The sequence below is a fragment of the Somniosus microcephalus genome, chromosome 27, assembly GCF_052327205.1.
Source record: "Somniosus microcephalus isolate GS21.2 chromosome 27, FLI_Smic_1.0, whole genome shotgun sequence".
Lineage (NCBI taxonomy): Eukaryota > Metazoa > Chordata > Chondrichthyes > Squaliformes > Somniosidae > Somniosus > Somniosus microcephalus.
In genome coordinates this window covers 6,671,791-6,685,693 of record NC_141013.1, presented here as the reverse complement: position 1 = coordinate 6,685,693, position 13,903 = coordinate 6,671,791, and the positions used below count along the sequence as shown (strand labels likewise).

The following is a 13,903-nucleotide window of genomic DNA, read 5'->3' as shown; positions in this document are numbered from 1 at the left end:
GTGGGTATATAGCTTTCTTTCTTGGGCTTAAAGGCTTCAGCTTTTAAATATTGCTGATTAGAAATAAGGTACTTACATGTCTACTTCTTTCGAAAAAGAATAGCGATGTCACTAGCCAGCATGCAAGTGCTATTTTGACACCAGTGACATGTTTAACTTGACGTGCAACTTTTCAATTTTATTCCAAATTTTAAAATCTGGCCAATGGATTAAGTTACACTAGTGATCTGAGTCTGGCCAAATACTGCAGTGTTTAATGCTGAGATGGCATTAATATTTAGTGCCCTGAATAAACTTTCATGCTGATGCCCAATCACCTCTCAAAACAGGACATTGCTTATGTACATTTTTTTACTAATGTGAATAAGTGCTTGCATGTTACAATTATTTTGAGAATTATAATGAAGGGCAATGGGACTGTTTTTCCTTTTGGGTGACTGATCATTACCTCCCTTGTGATTTAACCTAATCCATGTGAACTAAAGATCCTGTTCTGTTGCCCTCCAGTGCATGTTTATACACTTTTTTGTTCTATGATGGTTGATGCCAAAAGGAGAAAAACAATCTGTTTGAATGCCTGCTGCTCCTCTCTTTATCTTCCTTCTTGCAGAAGCAACCGCTTGTAACTCAGATATACAAAAAAATGGGATTTGGGAGTCTTAGTGCGACGAGCATGATTCTTGGCATGCACTAGTAACCAAACCTGCTTTCATCTTGCGCTTTGTTTAACTATAAATTCTCTTATTCTATCCATCGGAGATGTGCATGTTTGTTTTTCGTAAATATATACTTGTTTTTTTTTTGGCACAAATACAATTGGAGATGTAAAGTTGGATAATGGGTACCGTCTGTGTCTGTGTGTATGCTACTAACTGTCTTAAGGTCTTGTAGCATGGTTCCTCTGCCTATACTCTGAGAAATGCTCTTTCATGTGGTAGCATTACTGTGCTTGAGAGCCTTGTTCTGCTTGTGGTGCATGGTGGCTTGCTTTGCATATCTGTAGCGTCCTTTTCCTAACCTGCAGTTGGCTATTAACATAACCTAGCTGAAGTCTTTTCAAGCTAGTTAACCAAACAATTGATTTGGGGGTAAAGGTGTATTCTAAATTCAATAACTCTTTATGTTGAAGTTTTACCATGGTATTTGCAGTTTGCAAATGAAATCGGAAAACAGTGCTTATTTTTTTTTTAAACATTCGGACGCTCCTAACCTATTATCATTCAACTGTGCAATTCTGGTTTTTGCCAGGTTATTTTCTAGCAAGGCATAGGTTTTAAATTAAAATATATGTTGAATTTGTTCTTATTAATAAGACCAATGTGATTTGGCAGAAAAGAATACTGCTGATAAGCTGTTTTCCTTTTGAAGCTGTTTTCCTTTTGAATTATTTTTGCTCAATCAAATCTGTTCTTTAAGGGATCCTCTAATTAGGAATCTCTGATTACAATTTCTGTTGATTACTGTTTCAATCTGCTTAGAATGCACCACCTGTTCGCCTACGCCACAGACGATCACGCTCAGCGGGTGGGGAACGATGGGTAGACCATAAGCCAGTTGGTAGCGTGGAAATAGACACTGTCCTACAGCCACACATTCCCAATGCCATCACAGTGGCCGTGCCAAATGAAAAAGCTCTGGCTAAGTGTGACAAGTACATTTTAACACACCAGGAGCTTGCATCGGATGGGGAGATTGAGACCAAGCTCATCAAGGTAATGAACAACATTGCAGAGAAATCCAGTAAATGCCATCATTCTTCATTTTAGCATGCTTACTATACCAAACTATTCCCGTGTTAATAGCCTTTCTTGTTTTTACTTCAAATACTGTAATGTGTTCAAATAAGTTTGTAGGTAAAAGTGATAATGGTTTCAGTGAGACAGGTAACTGTTTTGGATCCAATTTTCTTATACACAATATAAAACGTACATTTTTCAAACCTTTTCTTGTAGTAAATAGTATTTGAAACTCCAATGTGTTGTCTTGCTGGTAATTGGTGCATAATTTTTTCATTCATAGGGAGAAGTGTTCAAGACTAGGGGCGGTGGGCAGGCAGTCCAGTTCACGGATATTGAGAGATTAACACAAGAGTCCCCCACTGGTACAACTAGGTATGTATTGTGGAGCAGGGTTTAATTAAATGAGTTTTGAGAGATTGGCTTAAATTTGCATGCACAGATTTAGTTGTGGGGAGAATGGTGTAAGCTCACTTAATGCCCAATAACATGTCTTATTAAAAAAAACAATTTTGAATGGATTACAATACCTTAACTTTATGTTTGGGAGTGTCCTGGGCAAGTGTGTACCCATTTGTAATCTGAGTGCGAACCGTTTAATGTGCATGTTTGTATTTGTCCTTGGCAAGATATAAAATGAGCATCGTGCATGTTTTAGACCACATTATTTTTAAGAGAAAGATAACTTTTAGCATTTTAAACATTGAAACCATTTTGGTTAATTAAATAATTTTTAAATTGAAAATAGCAAGTGTTGATTTTAAGGGGAAAAAAACAACTGGAACAGTGAAGATACTTGGTGAATAATGAATTTAATGTGTGGTTGAAATAAACTGATAACGGATTTACTCTTGGTGAGTAATTGTAGGTGGAATTGACTCTTGTGTACGGTTGGGCTGAGCCACCCTTTTGAAGCCTTTTGTGTCTAGACAATCAAATCGCTCTTTACCAAAACCTCTGACTATCTTCACCTGCAGTCGGTAAAAGTGCTCCCACGTGTAGTTAGCGGAGTCAGTAGATGTGGGTTCAGTTGATTAAGAGTCTTTCTGCCCTTTTTTTAAAAAACTGTTCTGTTTGTTGGCTTGATTGTTTTGTTCTTTCAAAAGTTCTGCTTGGTTCCACTGGTCTCTGGCCCCTATACTTGATGCACCCCATCATTTACCACAGTCTCCAGTACCTTCCCTTTCAATAGAAGAACGTGCATGGACCTATCTTCGTGCATGAGGTAATGGACCTAGCCAGCTTGGTAGTCAACTGGTCTACACAGGATTGGTTACATCACATGATATCCTTACCCTGATGACATGTAGCACATTACCATGGTGGGAACTCCAACCCCTTAGTCCCAGAAAGCTGTAGACCCAAGACACACTCTATTCCTGCCAGTGCAGCAATCTTGGAGAATGTTACTCGCCTTTAATATTTTTTATCTCTTCATTTATTAGAAAACGTAGGTCTTCACAATCCGCACCCCCTCAACAAGAGGAGACGACAGAATCTGAATGGACAGATGTGGAGACGAGGGTAAGGACCTGTATTTTTAACATTAAAGATTAAGGCAAGTGGAGGGAGCTTCCTCAACTATTTCTTCCCCTCAATTCCTCTGCTAATTTTTGACTGCTTTTTATCAAAGCTAATATGAATAAGACCAGCAACACTGCTATTTCAACTTGTGATATTCTGTTTTTCCAGTGTTCTGTTGCTGTTGAAATGAGGGCAGGAAGCAGCTTTGGACCTGGATATCAGCATCATGCTCAACCAAAGTACGTCTCCTATTCTGCTTTACTTTGATTTCCCACGTTGAATTTTATTCCGATTGTCTCGGCACTTGAGTATTTTGCAGGTCGCCAGTCCTGAATTGTTAAAGTTGCTGCTGAAATGCAATTCCAGTTTGAGATGGTCAGCAAATTATCTCAGTGGGTGGAGCCCTAGTTCCTCTGGTCGTCTGCAGAATGACCCACACTCTCTGTTTAGCTCAAGTGTTCAAACCTCTGGAAGGAATGGCCTATCTGCAGAGGCTTTTTTTTTTTGCTAATGGTCAAAGATGAGACCACACCCGGAGTACACACTACAGTTTTGGTCTCCTTGTCTGAGGAAGGACAGACTTGCCTTGGAGACGGTGCAACGAAGGATCACTAGATTGATCCCTGGGATGAGAGGGTTGTCCTATGAGGAGAGATTGGGTAGTTTGGGCCTATACACTCTGGCGTTTAGAAGAATGAGAGGTGATCTCATTGAAACATAAGATTGAGAGAGATTGACTGGGTAGATGCTGAGAGGTTGTTTCCCCTGGCTGGAGAATCTAGAACTAGGGCATAGTCTCAGGATAAGGGGTTGGCCTTGAGGAGGAGGAGGAATTCCTTCATTCAGAGAGTTGTGAATCTTTGGAATTCTCTATCCCAGAGAGCTATGGATGCTGAATCATTGAGTATATTCAAGGCTGAGAGCGATAGATTTTTGGACTCTAGGGGAATCGAGGGATTATGGGGATCGGGCAGGAAAGTGGAGTTGAGGTCAAAGATCAGCCATGATCGTATTGAATGGCGGAGCAGGCTCGAGCGGCCGTATGGCCAACTTCAGCTCCTAGTGTTCTTAAAGCATACGCTCCTACCTGAGCAGGCTGTGACTTCAGCCAATTGGGGTTCAGAGGTGGCTGTTTGTTACCAGTGGTGCCAGCAGAGTGGTCTGGAAAGACCTTTAGAAAGGGGCCTTTAGGGAAGAGTGACCACAATATAGAATTTTATATTGAGTTTGAAAGTGATTTTAGTTAAGTCTGAAACTAGGGTCTTAAATCTAAACAAAGCAAACTACGTAGGTATGAGGGGCAAATTGGCTAAGGTAGATTGAGAAACTACATAAAAAAGTATGACGGTATACAAGCAATGGCTAGCATTTAAAGAATTAATACATAATTTACAACAAATATACATTCCTTTTAAGGCACAAAAATCCCCACAGGAAAAGTGGTTCAACTGTGGCTAACGAGAAGTTAAACATAGTATTAGATCAAAGGAAGAGGCTTATAATGCTGCCAAAAATAGTAAGCCTGAGGATTGGGAGGATTTTAGAATTCAGCAAAGGAGGGCCAAGAAATTGATAAAGAAGGGGAAAATAGAATGCGAGTAAACTAGTGAGAGACATGAGAACAGACTGTAAAAGCTTCTATAGGTATGTAAACATAGAAGATAGGAGCAGGAGTAGGCCATTCGGCCCTTCGAGCCTGCTCCGCCATTCAATGAGATCATGGCTGATCATCCAAATTCAGTACCCTGTCCCTGCCTTCTCCCCATATCCCTTGATCCCTTTAGCCTTAAGAAATATATCCAACTCTTTTTTGAATATATTTAATGAACTGGCCTCCACCGCCCTCTGTGGCAGAGAATTCCACAGGTTCACCACTCTCTGGGTGAAGAAATTCCTCCTCATTTCAGTCCTAAATGGCTTACCCCTTATCCTTAGACTATGACCCCTGGTTCTGGACTCCCCGGCCATCATAAACATCCTTCCTGCATCTAGTCTGTCCAGGCCTGACAGAATTTTATAGGTTTCGATGAGATCCCCTCTCAATCTTCTAAACTTCAATGAGTAAAAGCCCAATCGACACAATCTCTCCTCATACGTCATTCCTGCCATCCCAGGTATCAGCCTGGTGAATCTTCGCTGCAGTCCTTCCATGGCAAGAATGTCCTTCCTCAGGTAAGGCGACCAAAACTGCACACAATATTCAAGGTGCGGTCTCACCAAGGCCCTGAACAACTGTAGCAAGACATCCTTGTTCCTGTACTCGAACCCTCTTGCTACGAAGGCCAACATACCATTTGCCTTCTTAACTGCCTGCTGCACCTGCATACTTACCTTCAGCGACTGGTGCACAAGGACACCCAGGTCTCTTTGCACTTCCCCTTCTCCCAATCTATTGCCATTCAAATAATAATCTGCCTTCCTGTTTTTGCCACCAAAGTGGATAACCTCACATTTATCCACATTATAGTGCATTTGCCATGTTTCTGTCCAAATCGTACTGGAGTTTCACGACATCCTCCTCACAGCTTACCCTCCCACCCAGCTTTGTGTCATCTGCAAATTTGGAGATATTACATCCAATTCCCTCGTCCAGATCATTAATATATATTGTGAACAGCTGGGGTCCTAGGACCGATCCTTGCGGTACCCCACTAGTCACTGCCTGCCACTTGGAAAACGACCCGTTTATTCCAACTCTTTGCTTTCTGTCCGCCAACCAGTTCTCTATCCAAGTCAATACCTTGCCCCCAATCCCATGTGCCTTAATTTTGCACGCTAATCTCTTATGTGGGACCTTATCGAAAGCCTTCTGAAAGTCCAAATACACCACATCCACTGGCTCTCCCTTATCTATTTTACCAGTTACATCCTCAAAAAATTCCAGTAGATTAGTCAAGCATGATTTACCTTTTGTAAAGCCATGTTGACTTCGTCCGATCCTGTCACTGCTTACCAAGTGCTCTGCTATTACATCTTTTATAATAGATTCTAGCATTTTCCCCACTACCGATGTCAGGCTTACCGGTCTATAATTCCCCGCTTTTTCTCTATCACCTTTTTTGAATAGTGGAGTAACATTAGCTACCCTCCAATCCATGGGTACTGTTCCAGAGTCTATCGAGTTCTGGAAGATGACCAGCAATGCATCTACTATTTCTAGGGCCACTTCCTTAAGTACCCTGGGATGTAGATTATCAGGCCCTGGGGATTTATCGGCCTTCAATCCCATCAATTTTCCTAAAACCATTTCCCTACAAATACTGATTTCTTTCAGTTCCACCCTTTCATCAGGCCCTATGTTCCCCGGCATCTCTAGGAGGTTATTTGTGTCCTCCTTTGTGAAGACAGAACCAAAGTATGAATTTAGTTGGTCTGTAGCGATTCGTGTAGATCGCCACTAAATAAGAGAGTTTGACTTCGACGAACTATAAATAAGTTGTTTATTTACAGGAACAGGCTAATTACAGCAGGTAAGATGGCTGACTGTAGGAGCACCGTGGTGTAGGTCTTGTCCCAGCGGGGACTCCACGAGGACTGAGTTCGCAGTCCTGTGGGGAGCGTGATGACGTCATCGCGTTTGTGTTGTGACGTCATCACGTTGTTCGCGCTTAGGGCATCACGTGATGCGCGTCGCTGGCCGTTGAGGCCGAAGTCGGGAGGCCGGACTGTGCCGGTGCTTGCCGTGGGAGCGGAAGATCGCGTCGCTCCCGTCGGCTGGCCGTTGAGGCCGAAGACGCTAGGCCGGGCTGTGCCGGCGCACGCACATCACGTTGTACGTGACGTGACATCAGCGCGCTAGGGCGCGTCTTAAAGGGGCAATGGCCCCAACAGGTAAGTTAAAAGGGCAACGGCCCCAAAAGGTAAGTTAAACATAGAGTAAGGTAAGTTAAAGGGAATTGTGTCTCCATGTAAGGGACAACCAGTGGTACCGCCACAGGTCTGCCATTTCTTTGTTTCCCATTATAAATTCCCCTGATTCTGACTGTAAGGGACCTACGCTTGACTTCACCAATCTTTTTCTCTTCACATATCTATAAAAGCTTTTACAGTCAGTTTTTATGTTCCCTGCTAGCTTACTCTCATATATTCTATTTTCCCTTTCTTAATTAATCCCTTTGTCCTCCTTTGTTGAATCCTAAACTGCTCCCAATCCTCAGGATTATTGCTTTTTCTGGCCAATTTATATGTCGTCTCCTTGGATCTTATGCTATCCCTAATTTCCCTTGTTAGCCACGGTTGAGTCACCTTTGTGTTTTGTTTTTATACCAAACTGGGATGAACAAATTCTGTAGCTCATCCATTCGGTCTTTGAATGTTTGCCATTGCCTCTCCACCGTCAACCCTTTGAGTGCCATTCCCCAATCAATCCTACCCAACTCGCTCCTCAGATCATCATAGTTTCCTTTATTTAAATTGAGGACCCTAGTCTCCGAGTCAACTACTTCATTCTCCATCTTAATGAAGAATTCGATCATATTATGATCGCTCAGACCCAAGGGGCCTCGTACAACAAGATTGCTAATTAATCCTTTCTCGTTACATAATACCCAGTCTAAGATGGCCTGATCTCTGGTTGGTTTCTCGACATATTGGTCCAGGAAACCATCCCGTACACACTCCAGGAATTCCTCCTCCACAGTGTTGTTACTAATTTGGTTGGCCCAATCTATATGTAGATTAAAGTCACCCATGATGACTGCTGTGCCCTTATTGCACGCTTCTTTAATTTCCCTTTTAATGCCATCCCCAACCTCCGCCTTACTGTTTGGAGGTCTATAAACCACTCCCACTAACGTTTTTTTCCCCTTGGTATTTCTCAATTCTACCCATACAGATTCCACATCATCAGAGCTGATATCCTTCATTACAATTGTATTAATCCCTTCTTTAACCAGTAATGCTACCCACCTCCCTTTCCTTTTTGCCTATCTTTCCTGAATATCGAATACCCCTGGATGTTGAGTTCCCAGTCCTGGCCTTCCTTGAGCCACGTTTCCGTAATCCCAACCAAATCGTATTTGTTTACTTCTATTTGCGCAGCCAATTCATCCACCTTATTACAAATGCTCCTCGCATTAAGACACAAAGCCTTCAGGCTTGTTTTTTTAACGCTCTTAGATCTATTAGAATTATTATTTACTGTGGCCACGTTTGATTTAAACCGTTGATTTCTCTGACTGCCACTTTTGTTTTTCTCCTTCCTATCTTTTGCTTTTATCCCTGCTTCCCTTTCCTCTGTCTCCCTGCTCAGATTCCCAACCCCCTGCCATTTTAGTTTAAACCCCCCCGAACAGTGCTAGCAAACCTCCCCGCAAGGATATTTGTCCCGCTCTGGTTCAGGTGCAACCCGTCCGACTTGTACAAGTCCCACCTTCCCCAGAAGCAGGCCCAGTGATCCAGGAAACTAAAGCCCTCCCTCCTGCACCAACTCTTTAGCCACGCATTCATCTGCTCTATCCTCCTATTCCTATACTCACTAGCACGTGGCACCGGGAGTAATCCAGAGATTACAACCTTTGAGGTCCTGCTCTTTAATCTGCTACCTAGCTCCCTAAATTCTTGCTGCAGGACCTCATCCCTATTCCTACCCATGTCATTGGTCCCAATGTGAACCACGACCTCTGACTGTTCACCCTCCCCCTTCAGAATGCCCTGCAGCCGTTCAGTGACATCCTTGACCCTGGCACCAGGGAGGCAACAAACCATCCTGGAGTCACGTCTACGGCCACAGAAACGCCTATCTGTTCCCCTTACGATAGAATCCCCTACCACTATTGCTCTCCCACTCTTTTTTCCTCCCTTCCTGAGCAGCAGAAGCACACCTGGTGCCGGGAAGTTGGCTGCTGCTGCCTTCCTCTGGTAAGTCATCCCCCTCAACAGTATCCAAATCGGTATACCTGTTTGAGAGGGGGATGGCCACAGGGGTCCCCTGCACTACCTGCCTGCCTCTACTGCTCTGCCTGATGGTCACCCATTTCCCTTCTGCCTGTGCAGCCCTTACCTGCGGTGTGACCACCTCATCAAACGTGTTATCCACGACCCTCTCAGCATCGTGAATGCTCCAAAGCCTACCCATCCGCAGCTCCAGCACTGCAATGCGGTCTGCTAGTAGCCGCAGCTGGATGCATTTCTGGCACACGTCATCAGGGACACCGGCAGTGTCCCTGAATTCCCACATAGAGCAAGAGGAGCATAACACGGGGCTGGGCTTGCTTGGCATGACTTACCCTTTAATTAATTCACTATCACCAATTAAAGATAAACTCTAAGGCACTTGTATGGTTTACCAACAGTCCCCGCTACACCAGAAAGACCTTAGCAACTATAAACCACAGAGTTAAAGTTAAAAAAAAAAAGAGAAATACTCACCAACCAATCACTTACCTGCTCCCTGGTGACGTCACACTCTGATTACTTTTTACCTCTCTTCCCCGCTGCTGAGTTGGTAAGCCTCACCTCGCTCCCTGGTCCGAACTGGTCGGGCCTCGGTGCTCGCGCCGGTTTTTATACCGGGCTCCGCCTCACCTCGCTCCCTGGTCCGAACTGGTCGGGCCTCGGTGCTCGCGCCGGTTTTTATACCGGGCTCCGCCTCGCCTCGCTCCCTGGTCCGAACTGGTCGGGCCTCGGTGCTCGCTGTAAAAAGGAAAAGATTAGCGAAAGTAAATATGGGTCCTTTACAGGCTGAGACAGGAGAAATTATAATTGGGGAATAAGGAACTGGCAGAGTTATTAAACAAATACTTTGTGTCTGTCTTCATGGAAGAAGATGCAAAAAACTTCCTGGAAATAGTGGAGAACCAAGGCTCTAGCAAGAATGAGGAACTGAAAGAAATTAGTATTAGTTTAAAAAAAAATAGTCCTGGAGAAATTAATGGGACTGAAAGCTGATAAATCCCCTGGATCTGATGGCCTACATTCTAGAGTTTTAAGAGGTGGCTATAGAGATAGTGGATGCATTGGTTGTCATTTTCCAAAATTCCATAGATATTGGAAGGTGGCAAATGTAATACCACTATTTAAGAAAGGAGGGAGAGAGAAAACCGGGAACTACAGACCAGTTAGCCTGACATCAGTATTCGGGAAAATGCTAGGATCTATTATTAAGGACATGGTAACAGGGCACTTAGAAAATAATAATAGGATTGGGCCAAGTCAACACGGATTTATGAAAGGGAAATCATGTTTGACGAATCTTTGTTTTTTGAGGTTGGAACCTCAAAAAAAAAAAAAAAAAAAAAAAAAAAAAAAAAAACACCACAAAAGAGTAGTAAGCCTGAGGATTGGGAGGATTTTAGAATTCAGCAAAGGAGGACCAAGAAATTGATAAAGAAGGGGAAAATAAAATGAGAGTAAACTAGCGAGAGACATAAAAACAGACTGTAAAAACTTCTATAGTTATGTAAAAAGGAAAAGATTAGCGAAAGTAAATATGGGTCCAAGACGTCTTACTGCAATTATATAGGGCCCTGGTGAGACCACACCTGGAGTATTGGGTACAGTTTTGGTCTCTTTACCTAAGGAAGGATATACTTGCCATGGAGGGAGTGCAACGAAGGTTCACCAGACTGGTTCCTGGGATGGGGGGGATTGTCCTATGAGGAGAGATTGAGTAGACTAGGCCTATATTGTCTAGAGTTTAGAAGAATGAGAGGTGATCTCATTGAAACATACAAAATTCTTACAGGGCTTGACAGGGTAGATGCAGGGAGGATGTTTCCCCTGGCTTGGAGAGTCTAGAACCAGTGGTCACAGTCTCAGAATAAGGGGTCGGCCATTTAAGACTGAGACGAGACATTTCTTCACTCGGAGGGTGGTGAATCTTTGGAATTCTCTACCCCAGAGAACTCTGGAGGCTTAGTCGTTGAGTATATTCAAGACAGAGATCGATAGATTTTTGAATATTAAGGGAATCAAGGGATATGGGGATAGTGCAGGAAAGTGGAGTTGAGGCAGATGATCAGCCATGATCTTACTGAATGGCGGAGCAGGCTTGAGGGGCCGAATGGCCTACTCCTGCTCCTATTTCTTGTGTTCTTAAAGACCCAAGATAGCAGCTCTCTGGGGCAGTGGGTGGGATACTTTAATCAAAAAATTAAAACCCTTCCTCTTCACTGCTGAATGATTTACATCAGATGGCATCTTAATTTCTTTTTTCTCCCTTCATTTCCAGACGCAGAAAGCCGTAAATACCAAAAACATGTTCAAACTCCCTTCAACAGAATAAAGCCCCCCAGCAATATCGGACAGTTGTAAAAACACTGCCGGGTAGATAATGCTATGCAAAATTAGGGTGAACTTGATATCAACAATGCTGTAAACATTTTGAATTGGAACAATAGTAACTTTGCTGGCTTGTGTATATATTTGATATTCAGGTGTCTTTTCATTGCACCCTACAAATTATGTATTTTACTGTGAGAGCACCCTGCTCCTGTTACATGTGGATACCATTTTATACCTTTCCCGTGTAGATTAATCATGATCTTTTGTTTTGAGACTTTTTGAACAAATGTTCAGTATCACTGAAAGAAAGAACTTGCATTTATAGATCGGCTGAAGTCTCATAAGAGCAAGTAGGAAATCCTACTTTTAGACCGCAGCATCCTATTGTGACACTTTTGCTGGTTGTCATTTTTTTTTAAAAATAGGATAATGCCTGCCATGTGTATTTATAAAAATAAAAAAATTTTACGTTGATCACCCAGCCCTGGATAAACCCTGGCATCATGCGTGTTTTGAGCTGCTGCTACTCAGTTGAGGCGATGCACTTTAGAACGAACCCCTTTTTTGTATGTGTGTAAATGCAAACATCACGGCAACACCTTTCTGTACTCTTGTACCATAACCTTTTTGTAAGACATCGTTTTAATAGAATTTACTTGGGCTGTACATGGTAACTAGTTAAACTAATAGATTTTTGCTTCAACCTGTTTTAATCTGAAACGGTCTGTTTGTAAGTGAATATTTTATTTACATGTACTTTCCACTATAAGTAGTAAATTCATTTCTGATTAAAATTGTTCATACAGTAATATGCAGAGTTGTGTGTGTCTCTAGAATCTTTCCACCAAGTTGGGCAGAATAGAAAGTGTCTGCTGTTACATTTGGTGTTTGAAGATTTTTTTTGCAGGAATGGGCAGTTTTTGGACTCTGTTTGCACGGCCAGTGGGTGAAAAGTACACACGTTGCCTTGTGCTGCCCCACAAGCTTCCTGGTCTGGGTCTGTGCAACTGCAGTGTGCTGAAAGCAAAACCTTACATTGAAGAAACCTTTTTTTGTTCTGCAGGTTGTTGGTATAATGTCTAACTGCATCAGTGCCAACTGAATGCATCCAACTTCTAGTTATATGCAACTCTAAATTCATCATCTGCCATCTGTATTAAACCAGCGTTGGATATTGAAATCCCTGATTTTTTTTAAATCTTTTGTAAACTTGAAATGAGTTGGGCTACTTTCTTTTGACAGTTGCCAGACTCCATTTATGTTTAATATTACAGATCCCTTTTTCTTTCCTCCTCCCATCCCGTTTATAATATCTCACTTCTGCTGAGTTCCCCTTATCTATCCTATCTGTTTTCAATTGATGGCGCTCTGAGTGGCTGCAGTTATTCTGCCATTTTAAGTGGGGCAAGGGAACTGCTCAGGGGCATCTGGCTATTGACGTCTGGATCAAGCGTGGCCCAGAAGAGGCTGCTAGACACACGCAATGGCTAACACAGGGCGGCCAGCACTTGTGGAACTGCACCCCAGGACCCTTTTTTGGAGGAGAGGCTCGTCTGGCTTACTGCGTGACCTAGGGGAGAGCCTTTAATGCGACAAGATTAATACAAATTTTACCAATGAGGCAAATACAGGTTCACTGAACCGCCGCTGTTAGGAGCAGAAATTGACATTGGAGCCAGGACACTAGAAGTAAAACAACTAGACTACAGCAGTGGTTTTCAAACTTGGTGGATTGAAAATACGGACACACCTGAGGACCCTGTTCTACCTTGAGACTGTTGATTAGCTATCTGAAGAAAAAGAACCGTCATTGTAAGAAAACTATTATTGTATATAGAATAATATGTGAGTACGCCAACACATATAAAATAAAAACAAAATCTAACATGGACCCCAGTATCCAAGGATCTGTTTTGAAGACAAAGTGACCTTTTTCCTTCCCTTTCCCAACCCCGCGCTTCCCATATGGGAGTCTGAAACAGCGCCCAAGTCTTTCTGCTTACTTTCCTCTTCCTGTTCCCAGGATCAGAGCGATTCATGAATGGTCTGTCACTTCCCAGAGTGAAAGAAACCCTGGTTTCTTGCCTTTGGTTTGATTGGCTGCCAGCTAAGGCAAGTTTAAATGTTCTATTTTTGGGCACCTTAACCTCACCGCAGTCAAATCCTCCGCTATTCCTGCGCTCTGCTCTGTTTTACCACACTGAATCATTGCTGTTTACACAGAACCGATCGTTTAAGACTGAGTACACAATTTGTTCAGCCAATCTATCTTGGCAGGTAGAATTGCCATTTACTGTATACATTTTATTTTAATTAATACCTTTTGCCAGTTGACAGGAAATGTCAATACAAATGGGTATGACAAACAAGCGCACATTCACAGGTACTTTCTACCCTCACTCCACTCTGCCAAGCTCCAT

The 13,903-nt window shown here is 42.8% G+C and overlaps 1 protein-coding gene across 4 annotated transcripts in view; it reads left to right on the top strand.

Annotated features, from left to right (window-relative positions):
• kif23 (kinesin family member 23) overlaps positions 1–13,374 on the top strand; it is a 53,364-nt gene extending 39,990 nt beyond the window's left edge. For all 4 annotated transcript variants that reach the window (XM_085968431.1, XM_085968430.1, XM_085968433.1 and 1 more), the window contains 5 exons: positions 1,479–1,712; positions 2,020–2,111; positions 3,182–3,260; positions 3,429–3,499; positions 11,431–13,374. In XM_085968431.1, coding sequence (XP_085824557.1) covers positions 1,479–1,712; positions 2,020–2,111; positions 3,182–3,260; positions 3,429–3,499; positions 11,431–11,446 — 492 coding nt within the window. In that variant the 3' untranslated portion in view covers positions 11,447–13,374. The remainder of the gene's footprint in view (positions 1–1,478; positions 1,713–2,019; positions 2,112–3,181; positions 3,261–3,428; positions 3,500–11,430) is intronic.
• Positions 13,375–13,903: the final 529 nt, after the last annotated feature.